General features: G+C 50.1%; 1 protein-coding gene across 4 annotated transcripts in view; it reads left to right on the plus strand.

The window, feature by feature from the left end:
• The window catches only part of NTM (neurotrimin), a 964,763-nt gene that overhangs the window by 538,279 nt on the left and 410,456 nt on the right, over positions 1–16,028 (plus strand). For all 4 annotated transcript variants that reach the window (XM_086384149.1, XM_086384152.1, XM_086384150.1 and 1 more), the window contains exon 2: positions 8,853–8,937. In XM_086384149.1, the coding sequence (XP_086240275.1) occupies positions 8,853–8,937 (85 nt within the window). The remainder of the gene's footprint in view (positions 1–8,852; positions 8,938–16,028) is intronic.

Below are 16,028 nucleotides of genomic sequence, written 5' to 3' on the forward strand. Positions count from 1 at the left end.
TAGGACAGTTACTGTAAGTTTAAATAAATGCCAGTTAAATATTAACAGCCTATTTATTGAAGATTAACATTGCTGGTTGCATTGTGGGATTTTCTTTTCTTTAAAGAAACCCTTTATCGGAAGACTTTTAATCATCCTGGCTCTTCCATTGCCTGCCTTAGATCCAGTGCAGCTCATTAATTACTTTGCGCCACCGTTTTCTGAGTTTTGAAATGGACACCTTGGTGAGTGGGAACAATGGAAGGACAGGGTGAGGAGGGCAGTTTCTCAATAATAGGAACCGATGAGCAAATAGGAAGGATAACCTGATTTCGAGAAGAGTGTTAGAAGCAATAAAACCAAAGACTGAGAGTTGGAAGCGGACTGTGCATGCTAAGTTGCATTAGTCGTGTTCGATACTGCGACCCTATGGACCGTAGCCTGCCAGGCTCCTCTGTCCATGGGATTCTCCAGGCAAGAATACTGGAGTGGGTTGTCATGCCCTTCTCCAGGGGGTCTTCCCAACACAGGGATTGAACCCGCATCTCTTATGTCTCTTGCATTGGCAGGTGGGGTCTTTGCTGTCTGAGCCACAGGGGAAGCGGGAAGGGGACTATGAGGTTGTTTAATCCCAGCTCCTCACTTAGAGGGAAACTAGACATGATTTGGGCAACTCCATACAGCCTGTAAGTGACAGACTTGGGGAGTGGCAAATGCTTTACCCTTGACCCCAGCCTTCTACGAGCTATCACCCTACTGTTGCTGTTCAGTAGCTAAGTTGTGTCCTACTCTTTGTGAGCCCACAGACTGCAGCATGCCAGGCTTCCCTGTCTTTCACTATCTCCCGGAATTTGCTCAAACTCATGCCCATTGAGTCGATGATACCATCCATTATCTTACCGCAGAACAGTGCTTTCAGCTTTCAAAAGTGCATTAGCCCATTTGGATGTATTGGTTGGCGCTAGATCTTCTCAAAGACCTACATTTCATGGAGATGTTGGTTTTTCTGAAAACAAATAAGCTAAAAAACAAACAAACAAACAAGAGACTTGTCTAATGTTGGCCAGAGTTAAGACTTGGATCCGGATACTCTGGTTTACAAAATGATGTTTACAAAATGCCGTGTCCGGTAAGAAGTACAATTGAACCCATATGTTATCAAGCAAATTCTTGTCTCATTACAGTTTTTGTCTTCTGCAGTTGCTCCTGGCTGGGGAGAAAATGCAAAAAATGCAGACAGAAGGTTAAAGAGAGACTTGAAGGTAACTGATTAGGGAGAAAGGCATCAGGGCATGGCTAGGCAAGCCAAGCTCCTCTAAGGGTACATTTGGGGTTGAAGCTTCAAGTTTGGGGTTGGCCGGTTGCCATCCAAAGGCTCTTTCTCTGAGACAGCCGCTACTGACCCTGGTTAGGCTGCATCATCTAACCTTGGAACTGGAGTCTGTGTGTGTGTGCAGGCAGGTGTGTGCAGGTCACCCCTGCTCACTTCCAAGAGGCTATGAGGCACTGGGGTGCTCAGTGGTGGGAAGTGGGAGCAATGAGGCCGAAGCTACATGGTATTAATAATATCCATTGACTAGTGTAAATCTAGACCCTAGGATGGGTAGGGGGCTTTGGGCTCCATTGCCAGGCCCACAGGAGCAAAGAGGGACCCAAGCTGCATGCAAGTGGTCAGAGGCGCTACTTATTTGCTGCTCGGAGGAGGCGTCTCGCCTTTTCTCAGGTGGTTTCCTTTCCCGGTGTATGTGGGAGCCTGAACAGACAAAGGTACCCAGGCTGCCACACAGAGAAGCAGCCCCGTCCTCTTTCTCAAGCTTCAGGCTGCTTCCCATGGGCCCGGATCCTGTGTGCTTCTCAAGACCTTGGGGTGGGAACAGGAGGGTCACCCATTTCCTCCTGCCTTGGTTTGAAGCTCAGCGACTGCCCTTTCTGACCACATCTCAGTTGAAGTTTCTGCCCTGCTCCAGGAACGACACCCTCAGGATGTGCCCAGGGATGGTTCCTGACACTGAGACGGCAGCTCCTGGGTTCTCAGGATGAATATCCCACCGAGGCCCCTCTGAAGGAGGGGAGCACATGCGTGGCCCCCTTTCGGTCCCCCCATGGGAGGCTTGCAGCTGCCAGGCCCTCTGCTACCCTCTGTCCATCAGACCCTCACAGCATCCTCACACCTCCCCTTCGTGGTAGGTACCGTTTTGAGCACTATTTTGCAAATGGGGTTATTCCCGCAAGGTCACACAGTTAGTGATGGAGACGAAGTTTGACTTCTGGTCTGTCTGAGTCCAAAACCACTGGTCATCCTTAATTGATAAATATGTACTGAATGAATCAATGAATGCAGGGACACAGGGTGAAGAAGCAGTTAGGGCTTTCCAATCAGACAGAGCACTTCAGACGTCCCCACCCTCAGTCTAAGGGAGCACAGTCTGAATATAAAAGGCAACTTTGGCCCAGCCTCCTTCCAGTCTCTGGTTGTGCACATTCTGGCGAGCCTGTAACCAGATTCCGGCCCACACCACCTGCACACTCAACTCCTTCGCACTATGGAGCCCCAGTTTCATCTCCCGATCTTCCCCATTCTGTGAGAGCCTTCTAGCACGCCTGTTCTTCCACTTCCCCACGGTGCTGATCACCATCACGTCTACGTCTTGTGAAGTTCTTACTTTCACATCTGTCTCCCCTGCTGGACAGTGTCCTTAATGAGGGTTAGACACAGGATGGGTTTTGTTTTTGTCTCTCTCGCCCACAGCTGAAATCCAGCACCTAGTGCATTGCTGGCATTTAGTGTGCACTAAAAACGTGGTTTGTCAAGTAGATGAATGTTTTCCCTACAATTTTAACATCCTTGAGAGTACTCCACCACCTCTGATGCCACTTATTTTTGTTTTTTTAAAGATTTTTTTTTTGATGTGGACCATTTTTAAAGTCTTTATCAAACTTGTTACAATATTGTTTCTGTTTCAAGTTTGATTTTTTTGGCCATGAGTCATGTGAGATCTTAGCTCCCCAACCCCGTGCACTGGAAGGGGGTCTTCATCACTGAACCACTAGGGAGACCCTAATGCCACTTCCAATGAAGCTTAGCTGGAAATCTGGACACATGAAACAGGATCGACTGTTCCCAACTAGGAGGCACATCCCAGCTCATTCTTGGCAATAAGACTGTTCTCAGGGGCTTCCAGGGACATAAATGCAAAAAGAACCATGGACAACTCCGATAGCACTCAACTGTAGGCAAATTGAGGGCAGGGTGATGTCTTTCATCTTTGTATCTCTAACTTTCTGCTCCATAGGAAGAGCTCAAAGTCTACTTGGCTACCTTCAACATTTCCTGGCTATATTGAATTCAGTTGAATAATCAGACACTCAGAAGCATTAGTACCGGGCAAAATAATAGTAACACTTCTGTGGTTCTCACTTGCACAGATGTAGCAGCCATGGGAGATATTTTATCATTTGGTTCTTAAGCAGTGTCCTTACTTGCCAGGTACGGCCAAGAGAACAGGGCAGTGGCCAGCAGCCCTGAGTTCTAGTCTTGATTTACCAGTTGTTAACTTTATTCCCATGACAATGGGTCCTCTCTGCTGGGTTCCCTCCCTACCTCCTTATGAAATGAGTGGGTTACATGTCTTTCAAGGTGCCCTGTGACCCTAGCATTCTGTCATTCTCTGACTCCAGGGTCTTAAGATGACCCCAAACGTAGAAGAAGAGAGATGGTTCCCCTCAGGACCCCTGACTCTAGTTTTGTTCCCCTCTGGGTATCTGGTGTTTGCTTTGACGTCACTTTGATTTTGCTCATTTGCCTGGCGCTTCTTTCCTTTTCTGTCTGCCTATTACTCTGCTGACAACCTCTCCTCTTGATGTAACTTACAAAGTTTCACGGCTCTCACAATCCACGAGCAGCCTCACCTTTGCCCTGTTCCCTTCCTCCTCAGTTCTCTCCATTCATGACCGCTTTCTTTTCCTCTGATGCTTCTTTCCCTTCTTCAAGCTGCTCTTTGGCTCTTCCCTCTGAAATCCTCACACACCAGAGTCTAGCCCAGATGAACAATGATTTTTTGATCCTCTGCAGGACAGAAGAGCACGTATTCTTCTAGAGCCCAGCCCTTCCTCACTCCCCTAGAGCCATCACTGATTCAGATGGACCCCGCCCCTCCTGATTAAACATCCTGCTGTCCATTTGGTGCCACCCCATTCTCTGTAACCACCCTGCAAGCAACATCTTCTCGCCTGAGCTCCTATTTGGAATCTCCACCAGGAGAGGGGGGCCTTTCGCCTTTTTAGAGAAGGCAGCAGCAGCACAGGCATGTCTCAGGCTAGAGCTCTTCTTTCGGTCTCTTGTGTGTATGGAGAATTCACTGCTCTTCAACCAACCCCAGCTTGCTGTAGGCAACACAGGGAAAAACAAAAACAGCCGATTTCCCTTCCATTGGCAAGTGTTCCCTTCTCCATCCCTTCTTTAGTGTGGAGATGCGCCACTGCTGGGAGTCTTCATCTCCCCCACGTCCTCACCTGCCTGCCAGCCCTCCAGTCCACACGGCAAGCTCCTCCGTGCCCCCTCCTTTGCAGTCCCAGGATTATTAAAGGAATATGATTGTTTTCTTTCATTCAGACAGTTTGTGTGAGTGTGTATGTGTGTGCCTGAGAGCTTGAAAGGCATTGTCCTATAGATATTTTTATAACCTGCAGCAATTACAGCTGTCAGCACAGAGACAAGCTGTGACAAGTTGATTTATGTATACAGTATATGTGTATGCAGGAGGGAAGAGGGGGGTGCAGAGAGAGATGGGGCGGGGGCACGGAGGGGAGAAGGTGGAGGTGGGCGCTCGTTAGGAATCCTCTTTCCAGGAGGTAGAAAGGAAGTTGTTTCTATAAAGAACACAAATAATGAAATTGCTCTGACTGTCATTCCTTTTTCATTAACTCGGATATGCTGGGCAAAAAATAAAAAAAAATAAAATAAATAAAATAAATCCAGCAGTTTTTATGAAGCAAGAGACAGGATATAAGATAAGCCACCAAGTGTTGGTTATATTTAGGGATTAGGCGATGAGACGGGAGCTGACATATGATTTTGATCTTCATCTATTTAAACCGCTTCAATCATGAGTTTCAATAAAACGGATTCTGCCTTGTTAATTGTGCCGGCATCTCTGACCTCTCACCGCTTTCTCAACTTCCATTTTTGAATGAAGTTTGGATCCCTGGGTCCACGAAGCAGCTATGAGGTTGCCAGTGGCTTTTCTTTGTCCACCCTGATCTCTGCTGGGTTTCCTGTTGGCCAGGCCAGGAGGCTGCGGCTCACCACTGTCCCTTCCCCAGCCAGACACAAAGACGGTGTGTCTATCTCAGACCAAGAGCCCGCAGACTGGTATAAGCCGAACATCCTACAGAGCCTGTGAGAAGAGTTCTTTTTCTGCCTGGCTATAATAATGAAGCAGTGGCAGGCAAAATATATTAATAAACCATCTTCTACCTTAAATGGATTTCTAAGTATTTTACCGTAGAGTTAATCATGTCTGTAGGCCCCTCGGGAAGGCTGGCTGTTGTCATTACACACATTCCGAGATGCAAAAACTAATGCTCATTTGTACCTACCTGGGAATTAGATGCAAGAGCCAGGATAAGAATTTATCATGAAAGGAGTCATGCCTGCCATTCTCAAGTCTGGAGGAAAATGACTCCAAACCCCAGAAAGAGTCCCTCTCCCTTCTCCACTGCTGTGCTTGTTTCTACTTGAGGTGCTAAGACCTGTTTACCAAGAGGAATTGGAGGGGTGGTTACAGTGGTGGTGGATGGTCAGAGGTAACTCCTTAGCCCTACGGGAGAATCCCAAATTCAGCAGACTGAGGTCAGCAATCATGATCTCACACCTAACGTCTGCTATCATATAACATTTGAGCTCGGGGAAATCATGCGATTTCCTATTTCCCCGAGATTTCCCACTGCAAATATCGAGACAAAATAGGGTCTGGCAAGAATGGACTGGTGCTGAAATCGGTTAATTCTCTTCTTCTTTCAAAAACATAAACAAAATCTCCTGCTCCCCATAGACATCATTTTTGGTTTTCCTGAGAGCAAAGTCATCCTTTGTGGTCACAAGTTGACAATTGATTTTTCTTTTTTTGGTGTTATATATCAAATGGCCCCACCAGCTAAAAGTAGCAGATGGATTTCCCTGAGAATTTAATATTAGAAAAGTCAGTGGAGGAAACGAGGGGGAAATGGGCCTAATGATGGATTAAGTTTGATCTTCAGTGTGAGTTGCTCAACTTTACCTGGTAGTACATTTTCTGGGGGCTTCCCAGGTGACTCAGTGGGTGAAGAATCTATCTGCAATGTAGCAGACCCGGGGTCCATCCCTGGGTTGGGAAGATCCCCTGCAGGAGGGCATGACCAACCCACTCCAGTATTCTAGCCTGGGGAATCCTGTGGACAGAGGGACCTGGATGGCTACAGTCCATGGGGTTGCAAAGAGTCAGACATGACTGAAGCGACTGAGCATGCACGCATGCACACTTTCTGATTACCTGTTAAAAGAGGAAGCCATACCTTCTCAGTCTTTCTTTGTTACCTTGTTTGGCTTCCACATCTGCACACCCACCTCCATCCCTTCCAACCCAGGGCAGTTGTGGGCACGGGGTATGAGGAGTGAAATGCTTGTGCATCATTCACACACGTGTTATCTACACGTACCTGGGATGATTGGTTGAAAGATACACGGACTTTATGGCACCAGGACCCTTACATGACAGTGACTTAGTTGGAATAATTCAGTTTCTTTTTGGTGGTGGCTGGATGACTCTGGGAAGAACACATTTTTTGTTGTTATTGTTGCTTTTTAACAGTTGTTAAAAAAAAAAGCCTCCTGGTTGGATTTGGGAGAAAGTCCAGGGGAAAAACAAAGCCACACTGCCTCTTCTCTTTCCCCAGGGAGAATCTGGGTCAGTGCAGGGAGCTCAGACAGGAGTCCCCAAGCAGAGAATCATGTTGGTGTTAGCATGCAGGGTGGGCTGTGTGCAGCTCGGGGCTCCCCCCTTGCTCAGGAACCTGGCCTAGGAGGGAAGGAGCCACATTCCGTCAGAGCTGAAGTAAGAGGAAACATACAAAGGTGGGCACACAGCAGCCAGAGAGGAGAAGTGACAGGAACTGAGGCCAGTGCAGCTTCCCCCTGAGTTTCAAGAATTTGAGAAACACACCTCTTAAGATGAAACCAGCTCTGCAAGAGTGTGAAGCCCTGGGCACTTGGGAATCTTCGGTATCAGTAATGCCAGGGGCTCACACTCATTCATCTGAAATGAGCACTCTGCAGGGCCAGCATCTTTTCATGTCGACAGAACAAGAATAGAGAATGTAAGTCAGTGTCGGAACTTGACCAACATTTTGATGTGGTTTTGCCAGATTCGCACGCTAAGAGGCTTCTGTGATTTTGCAGTGGTTTTATACATGGAAGATCTCTATTTAGAATGATGTTTGAAGGAGCTTTTGGCGGGGGGGCGGGGGGGGGGGCGGCTGTTGGTGGGGTGGGCGTTGACTATTGAATAATAAATGGAATTATTCTAGAACATCCTCCCAACACTTTAAATTTACTCTAAACGCTAATGAATTAATCTGATAATTTTAAACGTGCACACGTGCATGCTTCAGGGTTTTCCTTTCCTAGTTAATTAGTTTGTGACCCTTATTAAGATGTCTCGGGCTTATTAAGACCGCTTGGTAACTTTGCCTTTCTTCTTAATTTGGAAATGACAGCTCCTCAAGGGGGGAAATGGTTAAATTCCTCGCCCCGGCTCGTGCACGGCCGCAGCGCGGCGCGGCGGGGGTTAAGGTGGGCGCCCGCGCCCCGCGCCCCGCGCCCGCCGCCCGCAGGGATGCGCGCGGTCCGCCCGCTCGCTCGGCGCCGGCACCGCGGAGAGCGGCGGTCAGTGATGGAGCTGCTGCCATGACAACCCCGGCGGTCGGGGCCCGCGCGCGTCGGGGCTGCTCCCGGGAGGCCGGCGGCGCGGAGGCCGGGGGCGGCCGCTGAGCTTGGCGTCCGCACGGCTCCAGGGCCGGCAGCTCCTCGCCTTGCCCAGCGAGCGAGCGAGCGAGCGAAGGGCCGCCGCCGCAGAGACCGCCCAGGCTAGACCGGCCGCATCGCGGCGGCTGCAGCGCGCATTTGGGCTCGGAGGAAGTTGACCGAGGCGGCTGCCGCAGCAACCTCCGTCCGGATCGCACGAAGCCCGGCGTAGCCTCCCTCTCCTGCTGGCTCACCCCTGCGCCTTCTGCGTGCTCCACTTTTAGGCTCTGCTATTGTTACAGACTTATCTGCTGGCCATCCTTCTTCCGAAACTTACAAAGAAAGTATTGGACCTGCCCTTGTTGGAACTGAGGAATTCAGATCATCTCTGGGTGGCCGGATCCAACCCACCCCTGTCCCCTTCTAGTACCAAAGTGCTTACTCCTCTCCCAAGTGCCATGCCTGAACTATTAACGCAAGGAAGGGGCTCCTGAGACGTGCCCGCACCTTCGCACCTGTCTGGCGCTTCTCCTCTCTCGGCCACCTTCTCGGCCAAGCAGCACAGAGGCAGCCCCCTTTGGATGTCCTCCGTGGAAACCGCTTCTCCGAGGCTGGAGCGCTGAGGCTCGATTTGGGGAGGAACACCCGATTTGGAGGAGTCTGCGCGCTTTTTCTCCAGCCCGCGCCTCCGGGTCCCCGTGCTCGCTCCCCCACCCCACCCACTTCCTGTGCGCGCCTGGGGGGCGTGTGCCGAGCCGCCGCCGGAGTTCTGGGAAGTTGTGGCTGTCGAGGATGGGGGTCTGTGGGTCCCTGTTCCTGCCCTGGAAGTGCCTCGTGGTCGTGTCTCTCAGGCTGCTGTTCCTTGTACCCACAGGAGTGCCCGTGCGCAGCGGAGATGCCACCTTCCCCAAGGCGATGGACAACGTGACGGTCCGGCAGGGGGAGAGCGCCACCCTCAGGTAGGGAGCCGCCATCCCTCTCTGAATCGACAGTGATTTGTGGAGGGGACGTGGGGGGAGAGCGCTCGGGGTGCAGGTGCGTACCGTGGAGCTGCTGCAGGGAGGCTTCGCTGCTTCGCTGGGCTGCCCACTTCATGGCTGAGCTGGGTGTTCTGCCTGGAAAGGTGGTGGTCATGGGGAAACGTTCAGCGGTTCCAGAGATGAGCTGTTTCCCAAACCTGGCCTCCTTGGCTCAGGACTTGGTAAGCAGGAGGGGCGCTGGGCCAGGGGGTCTCTGATATGGACCAGGGTCCTGAGCGCTGTCTGTTGCCTGAAGCTGGTGGTGTGGTGATTGGGGGCCTGGCTGGGGCTCAGCGTGAGCAGTCTTCTCTGAAGTTAATGAGTCCCAGAGGTCGGGTCTGGCTTCCTGTGAATGCCATCACTCTGCCCATGCCATGGGAAGTTGCCAGCCAGCTCCCATACTCTGGTCGAGCGGCTGTTTTGTCCTGGGTCTGACTGTCTGGGCTTTCCTGGGGCACCTTCGAGCCTCGAGCTGGTGACCAGAGGGACATGCTTTCTCTATCTGAACATGGCCCTGAGATCGAAGCCATGGACATGAGTCTGACTTCTCCTTGGAAAATATCACTTGCTCTCTTAGTGGTGCTCTCCTCCACAGCAGTGTGTGCAAAGCTCATCTACCCAACGCAAAGGGGATTTCATTGTTGAGTTGGGTCCTGATGGACTTCTGGGGTTCAGGCTGATAGGAGCTGGAGGAAGAAGAGAAGAAGAATCTTGGCTATGTTTTGTGTGAGGTAGGATGAGCCTGTCTCCCTTTCTACCCTGCCTCCTGAAATGCTAACTCCAATTTCCAGTGTCTACAAACCATGCCACACACAGGAGGGCCACACAGAACGTCAGTGATTGTAAGAGGGGATCTTACGCTCTGGAATTTGATGAGAGTCCGCAGGAGGTAGAAGTTAAGAAGGTTCGTGGAAAGAATGATGTGCTTGCTTAAATAAAGTTTCCCAGACTGGGCCACCGCTGAGCTGACTGCACGGTAGTGTGGCAGTATTCCATTCTCTGTGCATGAAGATTCTTGGAGAGACAACCTTGGTGCTGGTAGCCACTGTTTTACCCCTTCTGTGACTGTCCTTCTAAGGTTTATGGATGATGCATGAGGCAATACCCACAGGATAGAAAATGTTGAGGAAGGGGCATGGGTTACAAAGCTGACTTGTCAGGATGTTGCCGGAGGAGGGGTGTGATTTAAGGGCCTGTCGAAGCCTGTAGGCACCCATGCTCCTTTGTCTCTGGCAAGCTAACACCCATGCCCCCAAGGATTGCTAGGTTTTCTTTGGTTCTGGGATCCACCTCTTCCACGGAACCCTGAGTTAGGGATGATTTTGAGCAAAGGTTAAAGATTTGACTGCCTCATACCCGAAATAGCTGTGTGTCTGCTTTGTAAAGGATTTTGTGGACGCTTCAAATGTGTCCTGATCTCAGACTGTTTAGAAAGAAACACAAAAACAAGCCTCTGAAGCAATATAGTGAATGGCATGTAGTGTCCTCTGCATGTGCCCTTTGTCCCCCAACCTTTGGCTGCAAGGTGTAGCCCCCAGGAGACAAGACAGAGACAGTCGTACCGGAGAACACTGTAGACATGAATGGAATGGTACTTTCAAGAAGGTGGAAGGTAGTCAGCTCTGTAGACATTAGGAGATAAAGAAGCAAGACCAAGGGGTCTTGCAGACAGTAGCTCCCATAGTATAGGAACAGTGAGGGGATATGGGTGGGCCGGGGTGTGGTCTTCGGCAGGCAGCCCCCAGGCTCAGGAGAATCAGGACCCCGCCAGCATATGCTCCGCCCGGGGCCAGGCCTGGGTAGGAGCAGCTCCTCTTGAAAAATCGCATGATCGTGTACCTGCTGGCTTCTCTCTCTTTGTCTTCACTACCGTGCCTCTTGCTGGCTTTCTCTGGGCCTTTCTCTCCGTCTCTCTCTTGCTCTCACGTTTGTTTGCATTTTGACGTGTGTTTGGACTCACTGGTCTTGACTGGTTGTAGATGGAAGAAGTGGGATACTGTGGGGCTTCCACAGCCCAGCTCTGGCGCAGAGGCCCTCCTGGAGCACCCCCTGACACTTAGGCAGCCCCTGGGGCTGACTGTCTTCCCATCACGCAGCAGAGAGACCCTCCCAGTGGAGGGAGCCCTCCAGGGCGGGGGTTAGAGGAACGGGGATCTGTCTGATGCCAGCCCACTGGCCGCGGGCCTGAGTGGGGATGTGAGCTGGGCCTCAGGGAACGGGGGTGCTTGAATCTCTGTAGGACGAGCTTGGTCCTCCACACGCCCTCCCTCACTGGACGAGGAAGGGCCACCATGGTGGGGTGCACTTCCGTGGAGAAGCCCTTAAGCCCTCAAACATGGGCTTGGCCTCTTGAGATTCTCTGTGCAGAGAAGCAAGTAGGAAATCTCAGAATGTATTTTGTTTGCTCAGAAATTGCGAAATTTGCACGTAACCTGATTGCAGGTTGCAACACTGTAGTGGTTCAGGGCTCTGGGTTATTTTCCTTTGGGTTTTATTGTGTGTATGTTGGTCTCTTCTTTCTTTTGTCCTCCCTCCCTTTCCCTCCTTCCTTCTTTCCTCCCTTCCTTATTTCTTGATTCAACATGTCACCAAACTACCCACCCCAGTCAGGCTGGCCCTGACCACCCCAGCCCTGCCAGGGGAGCCACCCTCCCCAAGTCACCCTGGGTGACCATGAGGTTTACGCTTGTAGTTTTCTCCTCAACCAGCAGAGGACTTTTTGCTCTAATTTCATATTATTCTGCTTTGTTCTCACCAGTTTCGTTTTTTTTTTTTTTGAGGATCTTTTGCAGTCCCCAAAGAATGCATGCTTCAGCAGCAGATTCTAATGTAAGGGAACTTTTTAGGAGGTTTTATTTCCTCCAATTAGCTCTAATGATCCTTGTGGAAGAACCAGGAGACCTTTCACCTAGTATGGCATCCACAGTCTGAATAGAATTACAGACAATTTGCAGTCTCCCACTCCTTCTGCCCTCCTGCCAATAGTCTGTATGCATATTTTTACAAAAGAGTGAGGTTTCATACAATAGACTGTGAAATAATAATAATAATATGAACCTAAGTTTCTTGGGTGCTCACTATGTCTGAAGGAGTATTCTAAGTGTTTTATATACTGTCTCATCTATCACCAAACTCATAACATAAACATTTAACCCTAATGCCACCCCTCTGATTGTAGGTGCCATGATCATCCCCATTTTACAGATGCTAAAACTGAGGCTTGGAGAGTTTATATCATTTGATTAAGGGTCACAGCTAGGAGATTTGGAAGCCAGATTATGCAGCAGTAGTAATAATGTTAAATAGATGCATGCATGTCGCTTCAGTCATGTCCAACTCTCTGAACCATAGCCTGCCAGACTCTTCTGTCTATGGGATTCTCCAGGCAAGAATACTGGAGTGGGTTGCCATTTCCTTCTCCAAAATAAATGCATAGTACTATCAGTTACTGGTCAGTTATTCGCAATGAATCCAACTCTCTGAAATAGATCTAATAATCTATTACATCTCAAATTACAAGCCCAAAGTCTCCATTTTGGGCTTCCCAAGTGGCAGTGCTAGTTGTAAAGAATCCGCTAATACAGGAGACGTAAGAGACGTGTGTTCGATTCCTGAGTCAGGAAGGTCTCCTGGAGGTGGGCAAGGCAACCCACTCCAGTATTCTTGCCTGGAGATTTCCATGGACAGAGGAGCCTGGTCGGCTACAGTCCATGGGGCCACAAAGAGTCAGACGTGATTGAAGTGACTTTAGCACACACACATGCGTCTCCGTTTTATAGATGAAGATGCTGAGACGCAGAGAGGGGAGTTTACCTAAGATCACACGTTAGTGAGTGGCCCAGCTGGAATGCCGAGTCCTTGACTTTGCAGGACCAGCTTTCCCCAGCTCGTCCTGTGCTCCCCTGATGACTCTTCTCAAGTGGTTGGTGTCTCCCCACTCATTTTCTCTCTTGCCCTGTCTTGCAGTGGCATTCATCTCCCTTTTCCCTCTCCTTGTGGTTGGGGGGCAGCGAGCTCTTGGAAGCAGGGGTCCTATTTGTTGTGTCCGGAGCGCCATGTGCCCCCAGATGTCCATTGAACAGATGAGATGGCTAAAAACAAAACAAAACAGAATATCACCCAGTCTCCATACAACTGTGGTCCAGCCAAGATGTGTGGAATGGTTCTTACTTGAAGGACGTGAGCTGGATGTTGGGTGTGGAAAGGCTTGAGGCTGAAGCTTCTCACCCAGGACCTTGGGTCCAACTCACAAGGCTGGGCTGTGGGCGCAGAGGTCGAAGAGGTCATCAACTGTGGAGGACGTTGTGTCCATTAATGGGTGGGTGGGTGGTCTGCCTGTGGTCAGAGAACAGTATCTTCCTCCCAGTGGACATGACTGTGCTGCTCTGATGGGATCAGGGGAGCCTGAGATATCAGCTGTGTGGCTCTCATTAATTAGACTATCACTAAATGTCACCATGTCACTTGACAACTTTGATGAATGCATGTCACGTTTTCATAGATTCCCCAAATGAGGCAACTGGTGAAGTCAGTTGTCTCCTTGGGTGAGATCTGGTAAGTGGGTATCAGAGCTGAACTATACTTTCTGTCCTGTCCCTAGACTCGAGGCTTTGCCACTGCAGGACGTTTTATTTAAAAGAAAAAAAGTGAGAAATTTACAAGACGAAAGTGGGGTTTCATATAACAGTTCCAGGGGATAGCAGAGAACAATGTGATTTCCATACTTGAGGAACCCCGAGGGGCCTCTTCTGCTGCAAGAAGCGTGTGTTACTCAGGTTTGGAAAGCCTTTAACATTTCATTCTCAAAGCTGGTGGGTCCTCTGTGAGTCTCTCCAACTACTGCGCGGCCTCTTGAAACCAGAATTATGCCGCTTTCAGGTTTCCGTTTCTAGTTCCTAGTGCATGACTTGGACCAGGGATTTTGCTAATAAAGCCTGGCTTGCCTCCCTCTCTGTGCTGTGGACACCCTGACCTTCTTTCTGTTTCTTGAACACAGAAAGATTACTCTTGCTAGAGAGCCTTCCCACGTGTGGCTCCCTTTGTGGTGATGCGCCTCTTTCAGCTCTTCCCACGGTGGTGGCTGTTCATCATTTTGGCCTCAGCTCAGATGGAATTCCCTCCCTCTAGCCTGACACCCAGATAAAAGTGATTCCCTAGCACTTCCACCAGGCTTGGGCTGGCATGTCATCCTGGATTATTTTCAGAGCAGTTTTTCCATTCGTTTGTCTGGTTATGTGCTCGTGGGTTTGTCTTCCCCAAGCAGGTTGTAACTTCCTTGAGGCTTGGTGTCTTCTCTGTCTTTTCCTGTCTTATCCTGTGCAGTATCTGGGAGATGCTAGGTGCTCAGGATGTAGCTCTTGCATGAGTGGAGGAAGACATGTGGGTCTGAGATCACCATCTCCTCCTTGCCCTCTCTGCCCTCTGTCCTCAGTTGTCCAGAGTTGTCCTGGGCCTGGGTGTGTTCCTGGCTCAGTGTCATTTCTGTCTGGGTCGTGCTGTGTTGGGCATGAGGGTGCTCTTGAGGAGGGCACAGCTACACAGAAGTCATTGAACTGGTGTCCTTCTGTCCAGATCGCAGATGGTCTGTGTCAATTGTCTGCTATTTCATAACCGCGCCCATGACACATGCTATGTTTCTGCCAGGTCACTTTCCTGCCCAGTCCTTAAGCTTTTGAAGAGCTGCTGCTCTCTGAGGATGTACTCAGCCTTAGGTAGATCTCAGGGAAATGAGCATTTTCAAGATAAAGAGGGGCACAGAGAGGCGCCTCTCTGCCCATCCTTCTTTCTGTCTGTTTGGAGTCTGCTGTCAGTGGGTGTCTGGTCGGGTAACTATGGTGTCTGGTCGGGTAACTATTGATTCGATGCTTCTGAGTTAACTCCTGCAGAACAGCAATGCCACTTGGGAAGCGGGTGCTGCCCTGGCCCCTCCCAGGATGGACCTCTGTGCACTCACTTCGCCAGGCATCCTGCTGGGGGACCGAGGCTCAGAAGAGCCTGGACAGATGGGACTGTGGAGAGAGGCTCCTGGAAGCACACTCAGCCTGTTAAGGAGCCAAAAACTAAAATGGGAAAGCTGAAAACCCAGCCAAATGCTGGACAGAAGGAAAAGGACATGTGAGTTCATAGGAGAGCCCGAAGAAGGTGCAGAGCGACAGCCTGTTTCTCAGGGACTCCTCACCTATAAGATTAGGTGGTTTGCAGAAATGCTTCTCTTTTCTTTTGAGAAAGAATGGCAGAGACCAGGGGGTTCAGCCATCTACTTTTCCAGATAGTGAGACTGGTGACATCAGCTCACACAAAGAGGCTTCCTGCAGAGTGAGGAGGAGCTGACCCCCAGCCCACACTGCGTCACACACTGGGAGCCCTTGCTTACCTGTGTGCCTGAGACAAGGTCAGCTTGTACTACTAAGTGCACAGGCCTCACGCCACCTGGGATGCCGCCGACGGACCTGGCCAGCGTTTACCACCAAGCTCTCTCCTAACTGCTTCTTCCCTCGGCCACTAAAGTCAGCATTCTTGGCCTGTATCAGCTCTGCCTGCGACTCTGTGGGACAATGTGTCAGGCAGGCGCTGAGCACCCTACCAGTAGAGACGTACTGAACACTCGGAGCTGCTCCATGAGCCAGAGCCAGTTATCATTCCAGTTTTACACATCAGGAAGGCAAAGGACTGGAAGGCAGAGAGAGCCGTTTCCCAGCCATTTCCACACGGTCAGATGGAGACAGGGGCTGGGACTTGGACAGGTTTTGTCTGTTTTCTAGGCTCCTTCTCTTTTTGTAACAAAGGACTTTCCTCATTCTGTTTCTTTTCTTTGTCGTTAGTTTCATCTCCTCCCAGAAACCAAGTGCATTTTTTGTTCTTCTTTGTCCTGGGCACAAGAACCCCCTTTTTGAAAGTGTTTTAGGAATTGGGTATGGGGGGCGTATACAGTTTGGTGTGGTCTGTGGCATGATGGAGTGTGTAAGGTTTGGTGTGGTCTGTGGCATGATGGAGTGTGTAAGTTTTGGTGTGGTCTGTGGCTTCATGGGAAT

Source organism: Bos grunniens, chromosome 29, assembly GCF_055505025.1.
Source record: "Bos grunniens cultivar Pamir isolate PY7600 chromosome 29, Bosgru_T2T1.0, whole genome shotgun sequence".
NCBI lineage: Eukaryota > Metazoa > Chordata > Mammalia > Artiodactyla > Bovidae > Bos > Bos grunniens.